This window comes from Maylandia zebra, linkage group LG13, assembly GCF_041146795.1.
Source record: "Maylandia zebra isolate NMK-2024a linkage group LG13, Mzebra_GT3a, whole genome shotgun sequence".
Classification (NCBI taxonomy): Eukaryota; Metazoa; Chordata; class Actinopteri; order Cichliformes; family Cichlidae; genus Maylandia; species Maylandia zebra.
Genome location: NC_135179.1, coordinates 27,534,926 through 27,556,610, shown reverse-complemented (window position 1 = coordinate 27,556,610; position 21,685 = coordinate 27,534,926). Strand labels below are relative to the sequence as shown.

The 21,685-nt window shown below is 40.8% G+C and overlaps 1 protein-coding gene across 1 annotated transcript in view; it reads left to right on the top strand.

Moving 5' to 3' along the window:
* Positions 1–21,685, top strand: part of adgra1b (adhesion G protein-coupled receptor A1b) — a 185,362-nt gene that overhangs the window by 150,680 nt on the left and 12,997 nt on the right. The window contains exons 15-17 of the mRNA XM_004554556.5: positions 3,380–3,507; positions 11,144–11,267; positions 20,714–20,859. Of these exons, the coding sequence (XP_004554613.2) occupies positions 3,380–3,507; positions 11,144–11,267; positions 20,714–20,859 (398 nt within the window). The remainder of the gene's footprint in view (positions 1–3,379; positions 3,508–11,143; positions 11,268–20,713; positions 20,860–21,685) is intronic.

The window sequence follows — 21,685 nt, the reverse complement described above, 5'->3', positions numbered from 1 at the left end:
GACATGAGCCAATAGTATAAGCCAAATGATGATGATGATGATGATGATAATGGCTCCCATGAGATTGTTTGACTTCCACCTAAAGCCTTTTAACAGGAGCTGCCCTTACTGTGACATGTGATGATTAGCATCACGTGTGTGTGGGCAGGTTTTTTTCCAGTTTTTCCCAAATGCAGACTGATTTCAAAGAGAAATGTTTTGTTTTTTTTAAATTTTCTTTTAAGTTGAAATGATGTTTGCATGGGGTTCATTTTCATGATCTAAACTCATATGAAGCGCTGTTTGCTTTTTAAGTACATAAATCAGCTTACTGAATTGGCGGCTCCATTTCAGGAGGATTTCGGATGCTTCGGGCCATGATTCTTTTCAGCACCATCAATTCATTGAGCTGTAATTAACACCAGTTTTGTCCTTCCATGACATCACTTAAAGACGTCATTCAAACGTAATAATTCCATGAAAATCCGTAACTACCAAATTATGTGAACAAATTGGAAAGCGTTCTTCGTGTTGTATTTTCACCCATAAAGGCCACTTCCTCTCTGTTCTTTCTTTGCTCTGTATGTCTTTGCTCAGGTCTGATGGCAGACTTTCCTCCAGCTCTCCTTCCATGCCTGCATCTTGTCATTACTGTCCAAGCTCCAAGCTCCAAAGCCATATATGTCAAAGTCAGATCAGTTGTCACACTGTTGTGTCTTCCACTGCTTTTCAGAGTTGGGAACAAACAGTTCTTTAAAAATGTCATGTTTTTTGTCATTGTCGCTCATAAACCTGCAGAGAGTCATCACCTGACTTTCAAGTTACAGTTAAGCTACAGCTCTATAGTGGAGTCTATAGAGGCAGGCAACTGCTTTTAGTGAAAACCTCCCATAAACCCACTACATGCATAGCACCAGATGGAGCAAGTTAGCTCCTAGCTAGTTAACATAGTGAGACATCTGTCAGCTGAAGAGATTTCTATTTCTATTTCTATTTTAACTCAGGTGTCTCCCTGAGTCCAAGGGCATGCTGACATCTTTTCTGGCATAATTGTGGTATAATTCACCATGATAATGTTCTTTGTGATTTTCAAACTAAATATAGTCCTTGATTACAGAGAGATGATGTCCATTTAGCAGATTAAAATGATCACCCACCGCTTCTTTTAGCCATTGCCAATAAAGCTATGTGGAGCTACTGCCCAAAAAGGTTATAGCTGTACCAATAGATGGTTTATTCAACCACCTGCCAAGTATTTTTGGAAAGTGATTGGAAAGTTTTATTAAACTTTTGTTCACGGTCTTCGTTAGAAAGACACCGAGAATTATCTTACAACATTTGAATGGTTGCTACACTGATGGTGTAATAAGTTAAATTCTGCAACGCTGCGCCGCTTTCTCCTCTTATGTTCCATGTCTTGTGGGTCTTTAATATGACTGTAACAATAACAGGAAGATGGCTCACCCTGTCATCACCCGTTATCTAATGTTTTGAAGGCATGACGTTTTTCCAAACAGTTTACGTGGAAGATTTCTCAGATCGTTACGTGTAACAAATAGTCTGGTGTGTCAAAGTTGTTGCATCGTGCTGAGATGCATCACCTCTAGCAGTCCTTCTGTGGGTGCACGGATGTCTCCCTGGTAGTCATAGTGATCATTGCCAGGGCCACATTTGATGATTTCACCATGGATCTCAAACATCAGATTCTGTGTCAGGCTGACCAAACTGTCATGCTGACTATGATCATTGGTTGCTTGGACCACAGCACACATAGAAATCATCAGTGGAAAAGCTTGCAATGTCCAAACCGATGCCACCAAGAGTATGCTGCTTATTTACTTTGGCATGTGGTGTTGTGCGCCATCAATACATTCCCCATGGTCAGACTATCAATGCAAATTTCTACTGTAATATAAAATCGCACATCATTGCTGCTCACTGCCTTCCCATCCACCAGATACAGGTGTTACTTTATCATCTTCCCTAAGATATAATAATTCAAGCTAAAAGATTGCTGTTTTGGAATATAACTAATATGCAGGTGGTCAGGAGAAGACCGAGAGAGATCCAACATAGCTGAAATGCTGGAAGCATTGTTTGCAGATCAGTGACTGCCTTGAAGAGAATTCATTTTGTTGTTGTTTTTTATAGGCGCAGTGGCACCTTGTAGCTGAAAAGAAAACACATTTAAAGGTTACATTGCAATTTGAAGCTTGAACAGATGACTTCCAGTCTTTCCCTTTGCCTCCTTAAACACACATGAAAAGCTTTATTAGATTGATCGATTGAGCCGCGTCTATCGCATCTTCTCCTGTTTTACATCTCTCTAACGTCCTGTTCTGCAAACCTTTCATTTTAACTCTGGCCACTGCATTACAGCTGTGTTTAAAAAATGCTTCTTGCTGGTCGAGACCCCACAGAGGCCCCAACAGGCTCATCTGCGTCTAGACAACCAGGGAGAGAGAGAGGGAATATCCCACTTGGCTACTCATAGAGACAATGATGCAGTCAGACAGCGTGTCTGTGGATCACTCTCGCAGACACAACCTCACATTGAGCCGGCGGGTTATGGAGATAAGGTGTGCTTTATTTAGCAACGTCAAGATGATGGAGCCTAAATCATGACGCCACCGCTGGCTCCACACCTGCCCGTGGCACAAAGCGAGGGCAGTCCAGCGCACGAGAGTCGAGTGGGCCGACTTTAAAGCTGTCTCTTTTATCTGTGCACAGCAGATCCGAACCGTTCACATGCAGCGATAAAATGGAAGCATTAAAAATGCGTCTGAAGTCTGGGAATTTTTTGTCACCATGTGTGCCGCAAATACGGAAGAAGTTTGTCTTGCAGATTGTAAAACATATGTAAATAAATTTCCGAGCAAATCGACTGTGATGTTGATAAGGGCTTAATGAATGTGTGATAGCATTACCGTCTTTTAGAAACACAAAAAATGACTTCTTTTTTCCCTCTTTCCTTTTTTTTTCTGTTTGCCTGGCTCCTATCCATTTTTGTTTGGGTTTTCTTTTTATGTTGGCAGACAAGGAAGCTTATGCTATTGTTGCATTCAGTTGCTCCGGCTAAGTGACAGCTAAATGTCTGAAATGCAAAATGTAAATGCAGGAGGAAGAATGTTCCCTCGACAGGGTTGTTACTCTTTTATGCTGATTTGGACCGCATTCTAACTCAAAGACATTTCCTTGACATTCATTTATATTTTGGCTGCATATCTTGTCAGCGCAGCATACTATGCTTATGCATATAGAGAGCTCATCATGCTGTGACTGTGCAGGCCTGGCTCTTGTTCTTCATAGTTTCTTTTTTTCTTTTTGGATACTGTGTTTATGATGACTTTTTGTCTGATCCCCATTATTTTCCTCTGTCTCTCCTTTTTTTCTGCCTCAGGATCTGAAGAAGGTGCTGTCTTTCCCCCCATACCCTGGGGAGTTTTTGCACCCGGTCGTGTATGCCTGCACGGCGGTCATGTTGCTCTGCCTCTTCGCCTCCATCATCACGTACATAGTGCACCACAGGTATGAAGAAAATCTCCACCTTGATTTTGTTTAAGTATGCATTTGGGCTTTAATCCCTCCCTGCACGTCTTGCCTCGATTTCTAAAATTGCAGCCATTAATTTCACTTCTTCATCATCTGGACATTCAGGCAGACGCTTATGTAATCTCCTTATTTCCCGCCCTTTTACCTTCATGCTTGTTTTTGACTCTTCTGTCACAGATCCTGAGCTGACTGTGGTGTGAGTCAGATGCTTTAGGCTGGCATAAAGTATTGCAGCCTGTCTGACTAAGAGGATATAAAAACATATACACAAATGTGTGTATGTGTAGCTGTGTTTTAGACAGCTACAGCAGAGATATATGCGTCTAATGGATTTCTAAGGAGTACTTTTACCAGCTTTGTTCTTTTTATTCGGCATGGAGATGAGGGCAAAAAAATAAAAAAGTGGACCCTGTGGCTCTTGTGGTTTTGTACGGTGGCATCTGTCTGCTCATCTTAGTTTCATCTGCTGTGAATGCTGTTATTAAAGCAGGAGGGAGCTTGACTGGCGTATTGTTTCAGCACAGCAATTCATCATCTGTTGTTCTTGTAGAGCATCACTCATTTTATCATATCCTTGGCATTAATGTGGTATTATTGTAATAGCTTTCCATCTATTTTCATATAAAGGAACTAAGAAATATCTCAAATGTCACATTTTCAAAAAATATTGTTTTATAACACAGTTATCTGGTATATTCACAGTAAGATTTTTATTTTCGTTGTGTTTTTTTCTGTGGGTGGGGTCTCTGTTCTTACGGAGACTGAACTGAATTTATTAAACTATACGAAGGCGCAGAGGCTTTCGCAGTTTACATCCATCTGTGACACCTGGGATGGAGACAGGGTGGGTCCTTCTGCAGTCAGACAGTGATGACAGCATCTGGGGCTCCAAACAGCAGCATCACTTGCTGTCGTCTGGCACTGCAGTATTGACGTTTGAAGGAAAAATTGGAAATCGCCATAGAGGCAGGAGACTGAGATGTTGTGGTTTCGAGTGAAATGAAAAAAACAATTCCCAGATACTGGTGTGCATTTTGTAGTTTTTCCACAAAATGGAATTAGAGACAAAAAGAATCAATTCAAATTCATTTGAATTTCTCTTTGTGGTGTATAGTTTAGGATTGGATTTTTAAACCTGTATTTTGATTTTTGATTATTTAAGCTACCAGGGATCTACCAGGGGTCTTGTTTTTGGCATTTATCTCAGGGCTGGTTTTAGGTTCTCCATCACTTCATCAGGGATCAAAAATGAGCATAGGACTTTATGAGAGGCCCAGTAACTATGTTGTCAGGGGCACCTTGGCCCACAAGGTAAATTGGTCCTGGGTGAGGGGTCAGACTAAGTGTAATTCAAAATAGTCCTATGAAGACAACATCTTGGCACATATCAACATTGCCTGATGAATGATTGTTTTGGCACTACCCCGAAGCAAGGGCTGGGAAAGGACTCTGCACATAATAAGCCACATGGGTCCAACCTGCTGTAGGCTCACTACTCGCAGGAAGCGTAGCAGCAATCTGGGATACAGTTACAGGCAAAGGCAGAGACCGTGATAAGACCAGGAGAGACCATTCATTAGAAGGTCAGAAAGGAGCTGCGGTTCCTCTGCATCGAAAAGAGCTGAGGTGGTTCAGCACCTCACTGGGATGCCCAAGTGGTACCCAAGAGGCATATCCAACTGGGCACATGCAACTGTGAGGAAACACCAGGGAAGACCCAGGAAATGCTGGAGAAATTATGCATTGCAGCTGGCTAGGGATCACCCTCATATTCCCCCAAGAAGAGCTGGAGGAGATAACCAGGGAGACACAGGCCTGTGCATCACTGCTTACTTTGCTTCCTCCCCAACATTGAAATGCAGCAGAAAATTGGTTGGAACTGCTGTTCCAATAAGGATGGTAGAGCATCATCGGGATTAAACGATAGTTTAGAGATGTTGTGTTTACATCGATAACACAGCTATGATAATCCCAATAAACTGAACAAAGCCAAGTAGACAGACATTCATTCATCAGAGAGTGCTTTTCGGAGCAAGAATGCAGAAATTCCAGATTAAACTAGAGTGAGAACAAGCCCATATTTAAGATATGATGCCAGAGCTTTTGTGGTGTCTGTCACACACAGGAGAGGGTTAGAGGGCTTTTCTTTCAACGGTGCTCACATTAACAAACTCCAACACCTCCTCCTCCTCCACACCTCCCTCCAGGCTCTCCCTAGTACTAAAACACATCTCTGTTTAGTAACACTTTACTTGTGTAGTATCACTCCAGCTGACTGACAGTATCCAAGCTGTGAAGCGTTGGGACTGTGTTAAATGGGCAGAATAGAATAGAGGCTGTCCAAAGGCACCGTGTGCAGTGGGCACGTTGAATCTGTCACATTCTCACTTTAGCTTACTAACACATACACACATGCATAAATATAGCAATACACTGTGTGCTTTAGTTCTTTCTCTGCTGGCAAGATAATAAGACAGAATATGTGATTAAGAGTGCATGTGATGTATGATGTATGAGCCAAGGAAGAACATAGTGGTGGGTATCACGTCTTTGAACCCCAAATCCTTTGAGTCCAATTGATGAAATTTGAGTCAAAAGTGTTTACAGTCATGACTCAGTGAATATTCGAAAACACTGATATCATGCTGTTAGAGTCAGAGGAATACTTCAGTAATTTCCAGTTTATACAGTAACCATCCAGTTTATCTCTATAAACAGATATCTGCATATGAATTTGCATAATATGCATTTGTATCGAGACTTCTTTTGACCCAAAAGCTTTCTGCTTTCAGGTCCGCTCGTCTGCTTGTAGTCTTATCATATTTGAGCAGGCTTTGGTAAAGAGTCTGTGTGGAGCTGAAACAGGGATTTCATATTCCAATGCAATCTCAAAAGCGTCATTTAGGAGCATAGATGATGGGTCTCCATTCAGCACAATCACAAGCCCTACCTGATTTAAATTTGGCTAATCTTCCCTTCAAGATCGGTCCTTGTGCATCTCAACTGATGCCGGTGTGAAAGCTGTTTTTTTTTTCTTTGTTTTTTCTTTGTTTTTCAGAATGCTTGTGTGTGCAGTCTGCGATTTCACCATAGACCTCAGACTTACAACTCAGGCCTCAAGGATCTCATTAGCATTGTTTCCAGCTGGAGCAAGCAGTAAGAAAACTTTAAACCAGCTGCAACCCAGTGGTGAAGCTCACTAGTGAATTGAGTAGTGCACTGAGTAGATAAAAATATACATATTTTCTAAAGTTGATGGACACCAAAAGTGAATCACAAATATTGCACTCTGGACTCACATTTGTCAGGAAAATTAGTCCAAATGAATTCTTTTGTTCCTCCAAGTGTGCTGGATGTGCAAATACACAACTGCTTGCTTATATATCCTCTACAAATACATACATACACATTGCCAAAAGTATTCGCTCATCTGCCTACACATGCATATGAACAGAATGACATTGCATTTTTAATCCATAGGGTTTAATATAGGCCAGACAATCCCTTGAAGCTATAACAGCTTCAACTCTTCTGGGAAGGATTTTCACAAGGTTTAGGAGTGTTTATGGGAATTCTTGACCATTATTCCAAAAGCAGGCAGCACGGTGGCACGGTGGTTAGCACTGTTGCCACACAGCAAAAAGGTCCTGAGTTCAATTCCAACATCAGGCCGGGGTTCTCCCCGTGTTTGTGTGGGTTCCCTCCGGGTACTCCGGCTTCCTCCCACCGTCCAAAGACATGCAGCTTGTGGGGATAGGTTAATTGGAAAATCCAAATTGCCATTAGGTGTGAATGTGAGCGTGAATGGTTGTCTGTCCCTGTGTGTTGGCCCTGCGACAGACTGGCGACCTGTCCAGGGTGTACCCCGCCTCTCGCCCTATGACAGCTGGGAAAGGCTCCAGTGCCCCCCGTGACCCTGAAAAGGAGAAGCGGAAGCAAATGGATGGATGGATATTCCAGAAGCACATTCATGAGGTCAGATGCTGACAGATGAGGAGGACTGGCTCTCTGCTCTAATTCATCCCAAAGGTGTTCTGTTGGGTTGAGATGAAGACTCTGTTCAAGCCAGTCAGGTTCTGCCACACTAAACTTGCTCATCCATGTCTTTATCCACCTTGCGCTGTGCACTGGTGCAAAGTCATGTTGGAACAGAAAGGAACCATCCCCAAACTGGTCCGACAAAGTTGACTGCGTATGTTGTCCAAAATGTCGTGGTATGCTGAAATATTAAGTTCCTTTGACTAGAACTAAGAGGCTGACCACAACTCCCGAAAAGCAACCCCACACAATAACCCTCCTCAACAAAATTTACATTTGGCACAGTGCGGTCCTGGCAACTGCCAAAGTCAGAATCATCCATCTGATCACCAGACGGAGAAACGTGCTTCATCACTCCGAGTATGGTGGTGGCATTCTTTACATGACTGCATTTGATACTTTCCATTGTGCTTGGTGATATAAGGCTTGGATGCAGCTGCTAGGCTATTCTATGGAGCTTTCTATGCATTATTCTTGAGCTAATCTGAAGGCCACATGAAGTTTGAAGGTCTGTAGCATTTGATTCCGCAAAAAGCTGGCAACATCTGAACATTATGCACCTGAGCAGGTGGTCTACCACTTCATGGCTGAATGGCTGTTGTTGCCAATCACTTTCATAACTTTGTTATAATACCATTACCAGTTAACTGTGGAATATTCAGTAGTGAGGAACGACTCGCTGTACTCCTTGCATAGGTGGCATCTTATCAAGGTACCATGCTAGAGTTCACTGACCTCCTGAGAGTGATCCATTCTTTCACAGCAGCTGTCTGCATGCCTAAGTGTTTGAGTTTATACACCTGTGGCCACGGATGTAACTTGGCTAGGGGAGTGAATACTTGTGGTAGTGTAGTGTATGTCATATGTTACTGTTTCTGTGAGTTTGTCTTATTATAATATAATATGGTGGGCCACAGTTCATTGCACTGAACACAAATTATATTATTTTCATATATGAAATAGATTTCAACCATATACCCCACTGCCTTTGCCACGTTTCCTCTTTTTCCTCCATCATAATTAACATGCATTTCCATGCAGCGGGTACCATCTAACTGTGTAACGGTGCTGCAGCCTATAGTTTATGGAGCTTCAGCAGCATATTTGGAATGTGTCTGCCACCAATAAAAAGACTTGGCTCAAACTACTCATTGCATAATGTGTCATATTACACTGTCCATAGCTTTATTGTCCCTTACATTTGGCTGAGGACCGGACACAGGGTGAGAGAGCAGATGCAAAGTCAGGACAGTTTTATTCCCCCTTCACACTGGGAGATTGGGACATGGAGGGTTGCCAGGTTAATGTACTTGACCCAGTGAAAGCCCAGAGCAGAGCCTATGAAAACCTCCTTCAAGGGAGGCCTGAAGCCGGCCTGATTTATGGCCTCTTTGCTGGAAGGAGTTCAGTACCTGGATCGCAGGAGAGGCATCGACAACGGTAGCTTTAATTCTCCCTCCCCTCACACAGAGCAGTGAAGCCCGGCCCCAGAAACACCTCATGGCTCACTGCTGAGCCACTGCTTCATCTACAGTTGGCTCACGTGCAGCTGGGGCTCTGCTCCTCCATTTTGGGGAGTGGAGATTTCCAGCACATGGTTATATAATTTCAAATGGTGACAGTGACTGTAAGGTTGAAGAGGCTGGAGCCGATGTAGGAAAGTAATTAAAAGAATAGATGGTCTAGTAATTCACACAGTCCAACTAATGTGTTGGTAATGTCTGACCTATTCAGCTTATTTTCAGCTGGGTGAAAAGCGATGGTTTGGGTTACCATAAATGTGCTGCTGCACAGAGCGTGGCTGCTACCATATTTCACAAACAGATGCAGGGCTTAGATGAAAAATGTAAAAACTTCAACTGGCCAAACCAACTGGAGGCAATCTCCTTTTATTTCATCATCAAATCAGCTGATTGATTCTCTTTTGTGTACATATGCTGCATGTATTGTACGCGAGAAGGTGGTGGAAAAAAGCTGTGTGGAAAGAATGTACATTGAATTCTTGTAAAAGAATCTGCAAATATCCCTTTGCCTGAGGTCCATCATTCTAAAATAAGCATTATGCATTTTGTAGCAAGGAATTAAATCATTCGTATCTTTTGATGACACAATATTCTGTCTTTCACTTTGTACATGCAGAGATCTTCTTTTTGAAAGGGCCGTTTTTGTTTTTTGGGTTTGTTTTTTTTAATGCACTTTCCTTTTTTTATTGTCACAAGACTTCAAACAGCATTGCTGTAAATAGCATTCTTCTAAAAGTTCAATCAGAATGAACTTAAAAGTAGCTGAACTGCTTTTTGCTGTGTAGCAAATACTTGTAAAAATGTGATTTTTGCAGTTCATTCTGCTTTTAGCAAACAGTATTGATATAGTCAATGCAAAGAGATATATGTATTTTTTTGCACTTCAATACTGAGTCTTCTTATAAAATAATATAATAGGGACATCATTTAATTCTTTTTTTTGATAACACAAATGTCATATATTTGAACATAGTTACATGATTATCTTTGGCTTTGTGTTATGGTGATCTCTATCAACAGATATCTTGCATATGAATATGCAGAGTATGTAGGCAAGATTTCTAGAATTTGAAGCTTTCCAGTTTCCATTTTTACTCCGCTTGTAGTCCATGTTCAGTTTCAGGAGGCTTTGGCTACATGTGTCTACATAAACAGTCTGAATGTCTTACAAGTATGAGCTTTTTATTAGCGTTAAAAGACTGATGAAGTACTGTTGTCACCCTGGCAGGCGCGTAGGCGATGTGGATATCTAAGTTTGCAAATGCGATAACTCGAGAACGAAGCGACGTAGGAGTTTCATTTTGGATACCATTGGTGTATCTACTTGGAGGCTGAGAGGTGCCACTGCCAGTATTTTTAGAGATGTATTTGCATTTGTAAACAGTGACTTTCTGGATAAACCAAGGCCCCAAAATATTGACTGTTGCAGGCTAAGTCAGCACAGTAGTTAATGGGTTTCCAGATTAATGTTACCTGGAAGCAACTATTGTTGTGATTTGGTGCTATATAAGTGAATAGCATTTAACTGAGTTGCATTTTTTCTAGTGTACCCTTGCAATACCCTTTCTCATTGAGAATGAATGGTGCTGTGGTGCCACAACTGATCTTATGTGTATGGTTGATAATGATTGGCTGGGATAGTGCTTCCCAAGTTCTTCAAGAGAAATCTGGTAAAATTCTATGCTCCTCCATCTGAATGTGGAACTGTCTTCAGACAGGAATACAAATAGCTCACAATGTTTCTGCTAATAGATTTATTTTTTTCATAAAAATTTAAATATCTGCTACTCAGCAGGTGTATTGGTAGTGAAGTATATAAAACTTTGTTTATACTACTCGGTTTCTATGGACAGCACTACCAGGTTTTACTGTTAATATATATGGTAGGAGATAAATGATAAAGAAAACTGATGCTGACCTTTGTAAATAATACTGAAAGTAACACAATTTCAACCAAATTTACAAAAGGTAATCCACAAAACTCTTCACAGTATGATATTTATCACTATTTATCTACTAATTTTTTTTCCCTTGAACCTTTTTTTTGGCAGTGCAATCCGCATCAGTCGGAAGGGATGGCATATGCTGCTCAACTTCTGTTTCCACACAGCGCTGACCTTCGCTGTGTTTGCTGGCGGCATCAATCGAATCAAATACCCCATCATCTGTCAAGCAGTAAGTGCATTCCCTTTTCATTCGTCCCACTCTCAAAGCTTTTCAAAAAATTGATTGTGAATGTCTATTCAGGTGTCCACAACCAGGCCACTGGGTGCAGTATGTGGATGTACAATAACCCCGCTTTGTGTGTCTTTCATGCTTCAGCTGCATGTATGGTCTGGTCACTCTTTTAGTAAAGTGGTGGCCTAGTGAGTGCGGATGATTCAGGCCTTCCCATCATAACTGCACTCAGTAGCAGGCTCTCTATTGTCTATCTTTGTCTCTTTCTTTTTGCCCAGGGGTTAGTGGTGGGCATTGTGCCACAAACATTGTGGATGTTTTAGAAATTGTTAGCATATAAAAGATTTTCTGGTCAATAGAATTTTGTACAAACATGCTTTTCTATGGAAATTTCAATGTTGCATTTACCACATCGCTTTTCATTAAAGGCACCCTGACTGTGTACTTGAGATGCAACATGATCGTTGTGGATTGCGTGTCTGTCTTCATAAATAACAGTAAAAGCAGTTTCAAAGGATTTTTAAATTACTTAATGAAATAAGCTCCAGGATTTTTACGTGTTTGATAGGGGTGCAACGATACACAAAATTCACGGTTCGGTTCGGTTCGATACTTTGGTGTCACGGTTTGATATTTTTTCGATACAAAAGAAATGTTCATGCCTTTTTAATTTGTCATTTATTAAAATTATAAATATATATTTTAACTCAAAAGTACAGTTTTTAAATTTAACCCTAACCCTTGTGCGTGTTTTTTATTTTGACAGCGAATGCGCACCTGTGGACCACTTATGTGCAGCCCTGGTTATTTAGCTCGTCATATTGCAGCCACAGAAATTCTTTTGTCCATGAAACCATAAAGCTGCACTTTCTTTTTGCCTTATAGTCTGATTTGTCATAACTTCTCCTGCTGCTTTTACACACACTCACATAAGCTCAGCGATTCTCTGCGCGATCAACCTCTCACATGTTTAAGCTTGCTGCGGGAGATTTCACTTGTCATGTTTGCATAGTAAGCTAACAATTAATAAGACGATGTCAGAGGAATTGGTGCACAAATTATCATCACTCACAGATCGGTGCTGTCGCTCTCTATACACAGTTTGCACGATTGCAAATTGAAAGCAAAAAAACAAGCGCAAATTCAAACGCGATTTCAATATGTCACATATTGACAGTGGCTCACCGATGCCAATGACATAATTACCCAGCTACATTTCTGAAAGAATGCAAAAGCATTGACATATATTTTTCCTTCCTACAATAGCCCGACGGGCAGGGCAGAGATAGATTTTGGTAGCCCGACTGAAAAAAAAATCGCTAGCTCCAGGACGTCGGGCTAGCGATATTGCGAGCCCTGTATCTGATTGAGGAATCACTCATCTTTGGAAAAGAGAGTTTATTACAGAGAAATGTCTCTTTCCAAAATAAAAGCTATACTATCCGCTTCTTCTGGGCTATATTCTCAGCAGCATTTTAAACATATGTAAGGAGAATCATGTGCTAACAGCTGTCTAAATGACTCGGCTAAAGTTAGTAGCATGCTTGTTGTTTTTGTCTTTGCACTAGGATGATGTCGGCGTAAATGTGCAGTCATATTCGTTGTGTTCCCACTAGTGCTGTCAGCGTTAATCTCGTTGAAATGACCTTAACGCCACAACACGGCAAATCTCCGTTAACGAGCTACCGCCGATCGCCCCGTGCATGGGGCTAGACGGCCAACACGTTAATGAGCTAACTGCGCTAACACACTAGTTCCCACCCATGTAATTGAGCATTGCATGGCACATCCAACATACTGTTTTACTTTAGTCCATGACTCGCTTACCTTCAGGGTCATACGTCACATGAAAACCAAAATAATTCCAAACGCCAGATCTGAATGAGGGTGGGGGAGGTCCATCTTGCAAGGAGAGCTTAACTTCTGTCTCGCTAGCTTGCCCTGCGCTCTTCCTTCTGACTATGCTGTCTGTGTTGAGCGCTCAGTGGATCTGCGCTCCACAGTGCAGCCTAGGCGGAGTAGTCGAACGCAGATTCACTGAGCGCTCAACACAGACAGCATCGTCAGAAGGAAAGTTGATAAAATAAATTACAAATGTTGTATTGTTCGATACATATGCGTACCGAACCGAAAGCACTGTATCGAACGGTTCAATATCGATACGAATATCGTTGCACCCCTAGTGTTTGAATAGTATTTGTATTTGGTTGATGAAACACTTGTTTGCTATGTTGCGCTCCTATCTGTGACAAGGCAGTAATGTGTTAAGTTTGTGTATGATGGTTTATGGTTCATGATTTGTGTTTTTCTCAACCTAACATCTGCACAGATTTTGTTTTTTTGCCGAGCTTGTGGGTTACTGTAAAAAATCTTGAATGCATTATGGTCCCTGGGTAAATTGAGGGCCCCTGCATGCTTAAAGTGTTTTCACTCCTCTGAGGCATTGGAAATCTTATAGTATAGGCATTCTTTAATTTGGTATATGGCGTGCTTTTTAGATGAGTCCTGAAGCTCACATCATTGAAAGTGTTTTAGATTTAGAGTTCAGTCACTGCTCATGAGCTCGGGTCTTGCGTGTCCCTGCCTGCAGGTACTGTAGCCCTTTTTATCCTCTACAGCCTTGATGAGGGTTGCATAGATTTAGGTAAATCATATGTGGTTAGCTGGACCAAAGACGGTGAGGCAGTTGAATGACAATGGAGACCATCACAGCAATCACTGAGCCTAGCTATAGATAGAGAAACAGGCCCTGGATAGCAGTGACTGCATTTTCATATTAAAATACTTGCATACAAATCTAAATAACACTTTCTACACTCTGGTACTCCACTTGAACTTAGAGTGTAGCTGTTTTTGACAGAGTTTGTAACTTGAAAACAGAAAAAATACCTGAATAAAATCATATCAAAAATGAAACTATAAAGCTAATACAGTACTGTGCAAAGTTCTTGAGCCACGCCTCGTTTCTTTATATTTTGCTATGAAAAAAGGGAAATAGGGGTAAAGAGACATGTAGTTTGTGAAAGAGTTTGTGAAATTGTAATGTGCTTTAAAGTCAATATTTAGTATGACCACCTTTGTTCTTCGCACAACTTGATCTCACTTGGGCAAGTTTTCTTGTAATTTCTTTGGATAGATTGCAGGAATAGTTCTGCAGGCTTCTCGAAAGAAAGACAAAACCATCTGTCATGATCGGTTGGGGGTGAGGGGAAGGAGACGGGACAAAAGACACACTGTGGAAGAAAGCCAGAGCTTAGTACTAACTAATGATTAAATGCAAAGTGGTGTTTAAACACATAAAGAATGAAGAAGAGTGAGGGAAAAAGAAACCCTCAGTGCTCAATGGGAAGCCCCCAGTAACCAAGCCTTAATTCAATAAAATTAAGGGAGGATTCAGGGTCATCTAACTAAACAGTTTATCAAAAAGGAAAGTTTTGAACCTAATCTTAAAAGTAGAGATTGTGTCTGTCCCCTGAATCCAGACTGGGAGCTGGTTTCGCAAACAGCTGAAGGCTCTGCCTGGCATTCTACTTTTACTTTATCATTTCTGTGTCATGCTGAAAAATAAAGCCATTACTAATTAGATGTTTTCCAGATGGTTTTGCGTGGTGGATCCACATATCGCCACACTTTCCTGTGTTCAGAATTCCATTAGTTTTGATGAGATCCCAGACAGCACTGGCTAAAATGCAGCCAAAACAATGACAAAGCCTCCACCATGTTTTAGAGATGGCTGTAGACACTCACTGTTGTTCACTGGCCTCCTCCATACATCACTTTGTTTTTTTCGGATGGTCTCTTTAGGGATCGCCACAGTGGATCATCTGCCTCCATCTCACCCTGTTCTAACATCCTTCTGTTATACCAACCCCCTGCATGTCCTCCTTCTCTATATTGGCAAATCTTCTTTTTTCTTCCTGCCTCGCAGCTCCATATTAAACACTCCAATATATCAAACATCCCCCTCTCTAACTTTTACAGAAGCCCATGAAAAATATTAAATTAAAATGTCAACATATGTGAATTTGTAAAGCTGGAAAAATCAAAGAGGCTTCTGACATAATTGCTGTGTTATTGAACTGTGTCTCTGATGTTTGCGATAGTTGACAGCGTCAGAAAGAATGAAAGTGAGAATAAAAAACAATATGTCTCTCCTTTAACTTTTTTACATGGTTAGAATACCATATGGTCCCTGTGGATTTCCTATCCATTTGATTGATAGCTTGACCGACCTCAGTAGTGAGCATGAAACATCAGCTGGAGCAGAGCATCTCCCACTGTCAGTTCACCTCAGCAGGGGGGCATTTACTGTATGTAGCCACAAAGAGATTGATGTACACCTCTTTTCTACTTCTCACTCACAGTTTAGACTGTCTTCAGTCACTACTTGTTTGGATCAGTTGGCCTCCGATGCTCCATTTTTTGTGTGCGCTATCACACATTTGGGACTCAACTCCTTCTTCTGCTGTCACAAGCACTTTAGGTGGCCTCCTATTCCATAGTGTAACAACTCTACCTCTGCTGAAATATAGCCAGCTTTTCTTGAGTTGTCTAGCAGAAGGCTCGCTGACAGGCATGTCTTAACTTAAAAAAGTCACCACTTGTGTCACAGCCGTCAAGTCTTCCCATACGATGGTAACTGACACAAAATGGCTGGTATTTGTCCCTTTGCTCTTAGAGAAATGGTGAAAGGGACACAAGAGTAGCTTAACTAGTTTTTGTCTAGTGAAGCACATCAAATCATTTTTGATTACTTGACATAAAAAAACACCCACAGGGATAAGAAATTCAAATCTTCTATCGTTTATTTTACGAATAAGGTCCAATTTAGATCAAGTTCAGAACTATTTGCACTGCTCAGATGCATAGTGGTTTAAAATTTGAGAAGAGAAGTGATGTAATGATGTACCCTTTGCAGATCTTAATGAACAGAGAATGTGGTTATCTTCTTCTAATGCTTATGAAGGCAAAGTTATATTTTCAAATAATACACAATTAGATTTTTAGCATGTAGCATAGCCTAGTGTTGATGGTTATCCATGCAGCAATGTAAGAACAAAGACATCTCTTAACAGAAGAACATGGTGGTCCTCACAGAAACATCACTATAAGAATTCAACTGTTATCTTTCGTTTCTGTGCCATTTACTCCTCATTTTCTTAAAAGCTGGATGAAATTTAGTTTTTGTACCACTGAGTGTATAGGTGGCTGGGAGACATTGACTTTTCAGCATTCAGTACAAGCTTCAGAGGAGAGAAGAATGAATGATGTTCAATCATATTGAGGAATGTGTCATCTGCATAAAATATCATCTAAACTTAGTATGAGCTGCATATTGTTCTATATGCTTTTGAGTTGTGGCATTGTAAACAAGCACTTTGGCTGGTGTGTCCATGTTTTGATTTTTTCACTCGATTAGATACCCAAGCATTTTAAAATGTACTAAATTAAGCGTTTGTTGCAATAATCTGTTGCCTCTAAATGTTTTTTTCTCTTTTTTTTAGGTTTGTCCTTGAATTGTACATCAGTGTTTAATGTTTTGAAAGGACAAGAAATAATGTTATTATTTTCAAAAACCTATTTCTTATTAGAAAAAGGTTGTTATTTGAATTCTACTTATGCAGCCACACACAATCTCCTGCTTTCCCACAATATCAGTGCAGAGTTTTCTGATGGAGCTGTGTAATTTAGCTGACCTTGCCGCTGGTTTTTAACGTACTTACCTTTCATTCATTTATTCAACTTTGTCCTGGGGCCTTTGAATACTTTTTGATGCTCCTCCTTTACCTAATCACTGCTAGCAAAATCACTCTTGGCAGATTTGGGAAGGAGCCCAGATTGTCTTCAATTCCACTGGGATCGAGGCAGGCCCCACCAGACACAATTTGGGATAATTACAGGAATGCTTGAGGAGATGTGTGATCTCCCGATGCATATACACAGTCAGATTCACACACGGATACACGCATTGCCTGCTAAATTCACTGTACCCCCCGATCACCCCGCCAACCTCCTTACGCACACACTTACCCTCCTTTCCCTTCCCAGGAGGAAAAATAAGTACATGCTCTCGCTCCAAACTAAGCAACTTCAAGGGGCTCTGAGTCTAGATTTGGCAGTTCTCGCAAGACTTCAAGCACGCACTCCCCACCCAGTCTTCACCCATCCCTCCTCCAAACCCCCCCCCCTCCTTTTCCTTCCACACCTGCATCCCATACTCGTCTGCCTGTTCTTCTATCTGTATGCCAGTCTTCAGTCGTGCACCGCTACTCCACCCACTGTGGCACTGTCGCTATGCAGCATCCAATGTCTTTACAGCTTCAAAGTCAAAGTCATCTCTAATCTCAATTTCTATCTTTTCTTCAAACAAGGCTTGCTTTATCATTGATTTGAGCAACACCCTAGCTGTCACACTACATTTTCTGCTTGCCCGGGCTAAGCAGGAGAACAACATACAGTATACCACTGTTTCCAGTCGACTTACCTCATGTTACCTCAGACCATCAAAATTTGGATTACACATCGCAGATGATTGTTCACTGAGTGTGACCGGCGTTAAATAACCTATTAATTTAGAAAAGAACTTGGCTAAGGATGACCTAGATCTGAGGTAACATCCAAGTGTCAGCTTAAAGATGCTATACAGAGGATTTCCCTAATTAGCACCGCACTGTGAAATTAGTTGTGATGGCAAAAGCTGTGAAAGCGAGAGAGAGAGAGAGAGAGGGCATTACATTATAGCAGTGATTTTGCTTTGTTTTTCCATTGGGTCTACTTTGACTGTTCCCAAGTTTCCCTGTACATAAATACTGTAGCTTAGAGTAGACTGGTTACCAAAAATAATTTGGAAACAATATGACAAAGATGTGATAAAAGATAAAAGACTTTAAAGTTAGTTTTTAATATCGCACTTTTAGTCTGTGCCAAATGTTTTAAAACAGATCATCTGGCAATATTAACTGAAATAAAAATGTAGTATAGAGTTCATTGAAAATTCTTAATCGCTTGTTATTTTCCACATTTCTTTTCCCTCCAGAACTATGATAATGTTTATTCAAATTTCAAATCAGTTTTTAAGGACTAGGTTCACTGAAAAAAATACTATGAAACTGATTATTGTGATTTCCAGTCAGAAAGTATAAAGAGCACACGTGTTTTTCTAGACTTACAATATTATTGTTGCCTTATAATTCTGCTTTTCCTCATTTTCTGTCATATATTTTACAACAGTCACCTTGAAGGGAAGGAAAAAAACAGATTTCTTGCCTTTACCATCATCTAATACAAAAGAGTGTCTAATAAATTATTATAATTATAAAAAAAAAAAATACTCTGTAGTTTACATACAGTTCTGGTCAAACGTTTTGCGGTCAGGAAATACAATGTGTGTGAAAATAAGTCGAAATCAGAAATGATTTATGATCATTTGTGATAAATGTTTCTATTAACCATTAATGGTGGTTTATGGGATGAAAAAACATGTTTATTTATTACTTTAGTTTTTCAACAAGACACTTATAGGATTAGTGAGAATACAAAAACGATGCTGATTCCTTATTAATTTAACATTAATTTCACATGATGCTTTTGTTTAAGAGCTAGTAGAATCCTGGGGTTCACTCTTGCACTGTGTACTGGTACTGCAGAAGGACGTGCTAGTGCTTTGACAAGTTGCTACTCTTCTTCCACTGACCACACATGTATGGAGGAAAGTAGCCGACGAATCAAAATCAAGCCACTCTTTTTTTTTTTTTGTGAAGTGTTAATTTTTTCATGTCTCACCAACATCTCCATACGAGATAAAAGAGGGATTTGAGGAGACGGAAGCAGTGACTGTTTTAATGGGGACACATTGATCAGGCTTCCTGGGCTGCTTCCAGCTTCTGTTTTGTTAACTGTGTGATCATTGTGCTGCTGCTCACTGATCCGATTATTGACTGAAATTTTGTATTTACCCAGATTCTGTGCTAACAATGGCACATCAGGTGAAAGCACACACCAGCTCTGAATAGTAAAACATCAAATATCAAAATATTGCTGTGTTTTTTAGAAGTCAGGTCCCTCAAGTATATACCAGTCTAAATGATGCACCTTTCACAGACTCAATAACGAATACAGATGGTCACAAATAGCTCCAGTCACCAATGGTTACAGCTATAATTGTGACCACCTTCGGTTCTGAAAGACACCAGAAATTCTGCTTTATTATCAAAACAAATGTTAGCATAGGGTTTCTTTAACCACACACACACACACACACACACACACACACACACACACACACACACACACACACACACACACTATTGGTCCACTGCGGCTTGTGTGTGATTTTTTTGAAAAACTGCCAGATGGGCAACTATAGCTGTGTCGCTTTATTATTGCTGACTTGTCTCAGCTGATTTGGACATTAAAGTTTTGTTGCCATTTGATTGATCGTGCAGTTGCAATAGCAAAACAATATTCAGGACATTAATCAGCCAGTAACAATCACAGGTCACGCTCCGTACGTTAATATGAGAACCCCCTCCTCCCCCATTAAAACCATATTTAAAGACACACTTGCCTTCTGTCTGTTCTTGGCACTAATGAAGCTCTGAAGAGTGTGGACTCTGAAGCTGTGATTGACTTACCACCCACTTTCTGCTCTCTATAACCAGCTCAAGGACGCTTCCAATTAGCATCTGGACTGGTAGCTCGAGTCCCTAGGCCTTTCGTGCTGGAGAGAAGCCATTTGATTGGGTACCTCAGGTTGCCAGTACATCATGAACGCACTGACTGGTTGAAGAAAAGGCTCAGTGCATTTTAATCTTCTGTATCCATTCTCCTTTCTGTCTTTTTTTGCAACTGTCATGTCTATGCTCTCTGTCTGTGAGCTAGCAAAGCTTTTAAACAAAGTTAGATTAGTTTCCCCATTCAAATATAATTCATGAATATTAAAACACGAGGAACGGAGATATGTGTACAGTGCGTTTTTGGAAAAACAATCACACGCTGATAGTTGTCAACGTGACTGACATTTATATTCAGGTTTGTTATTCACGGTGCACACCTCATGTCCTCTAACTCAACTGATAAGGAGCTGCTCAGTATCCACCAGTATAACCTCACTATGCTGCTCTTATCCTAGACAACCTTGATGATTCAATAGCACTTTTTGAACCTGTCTTTCCGTCATTCTACTATTGTCTTTTAGTGGAGGATAACACAAAGCAGCCAGGTCTTTAAGGAAAACGTCTGTGGAGACACCCTTGGAGTGACATTGATGGTTATTTTCTCAAGAGGAGTGGCAGCTCATCCTGAACACTTTTCTTCTTTGAGTTACAGGGATATAATGAAGTCTGACATTTTTCACAGAGACACACTTCACAGTATTATGTATAAGCAAAAGTTCAGCAAAGTCAAAGAAGTAACTTGATGCACCCTCCGTCACCCAATCTCAGGTCGGGGTCGTGCTGCACTACTCGTCTTTGTCAACCATGCTGTGGCTCGGGGTGACGGCGAGGAACATTTATAAACAGGTGACCAAGAAGCCTCCACAGAGTCAAGACAGTGACCCGCCTCCGCGCCCTAAACAGCCCCTGTTGAGGTAAGCACAGATGTCCTCGCAACCCTTCCCAACCCTGAATGCCGCTCAACAGAAAGTTCATAAACATTTGTGCACACATATGTGTTTGTGTATGTGTGTGTGTGGTACTTTTCTTTGGTCTTTTTTGATTGCTTCATGTGTGCCTTTAGAGGACAAGGACGGTTCACTGCGCAGTTATTTGCTTTCTTATTTCATTTTTTTGTATATACACAACTTGACCGAGGCTGAGATATACTGTCATAGTAGGTTTATGCATTCACATTTTGATGAAAGAAGTCTTCAGATGAGTAAAAATACAAATACAGCGATGATCGATATACTCAGTTATAAGGGTCCTGCCCCAGACCCCTGGGTCTTATATTGTGTTGTCTATTTTATGTGTGGCGCACTATACAATGATTAGCACTGTTGATTTGGTTTCTACTCATCTTTTTGTATGGAGTTTTTCCCTGTGCCCTCATAGGTTTCCTCCAGGTGGTCCAGTTTCCTCCCACTGACTAAAAACACAACTATTGGCTTGACTGATGATTCTAAAGGGCCATGGATGTAAGGCCGATAAAGGGCTTAAACTATATAGAGTAAAACGCTGTATCAATGCGTGGTTAAATGTGGCTTGTAATCTAAAGCTCTTTGACTGATCAGCAAGGCTGGAAAAGCACTTCATAAATAGATTTATATTTACTCCCAATATTGTGTGACTTTGAGGATTTCGCACATTAGCTTTCACAGTTGTTAGAACAACAAAGTCACACCATAACATAAACTTGCTAACAGATGGAGGCAGTGGTAGACCAGGACTTTCACTTCGGAGTGAGAAGTAGTTTTT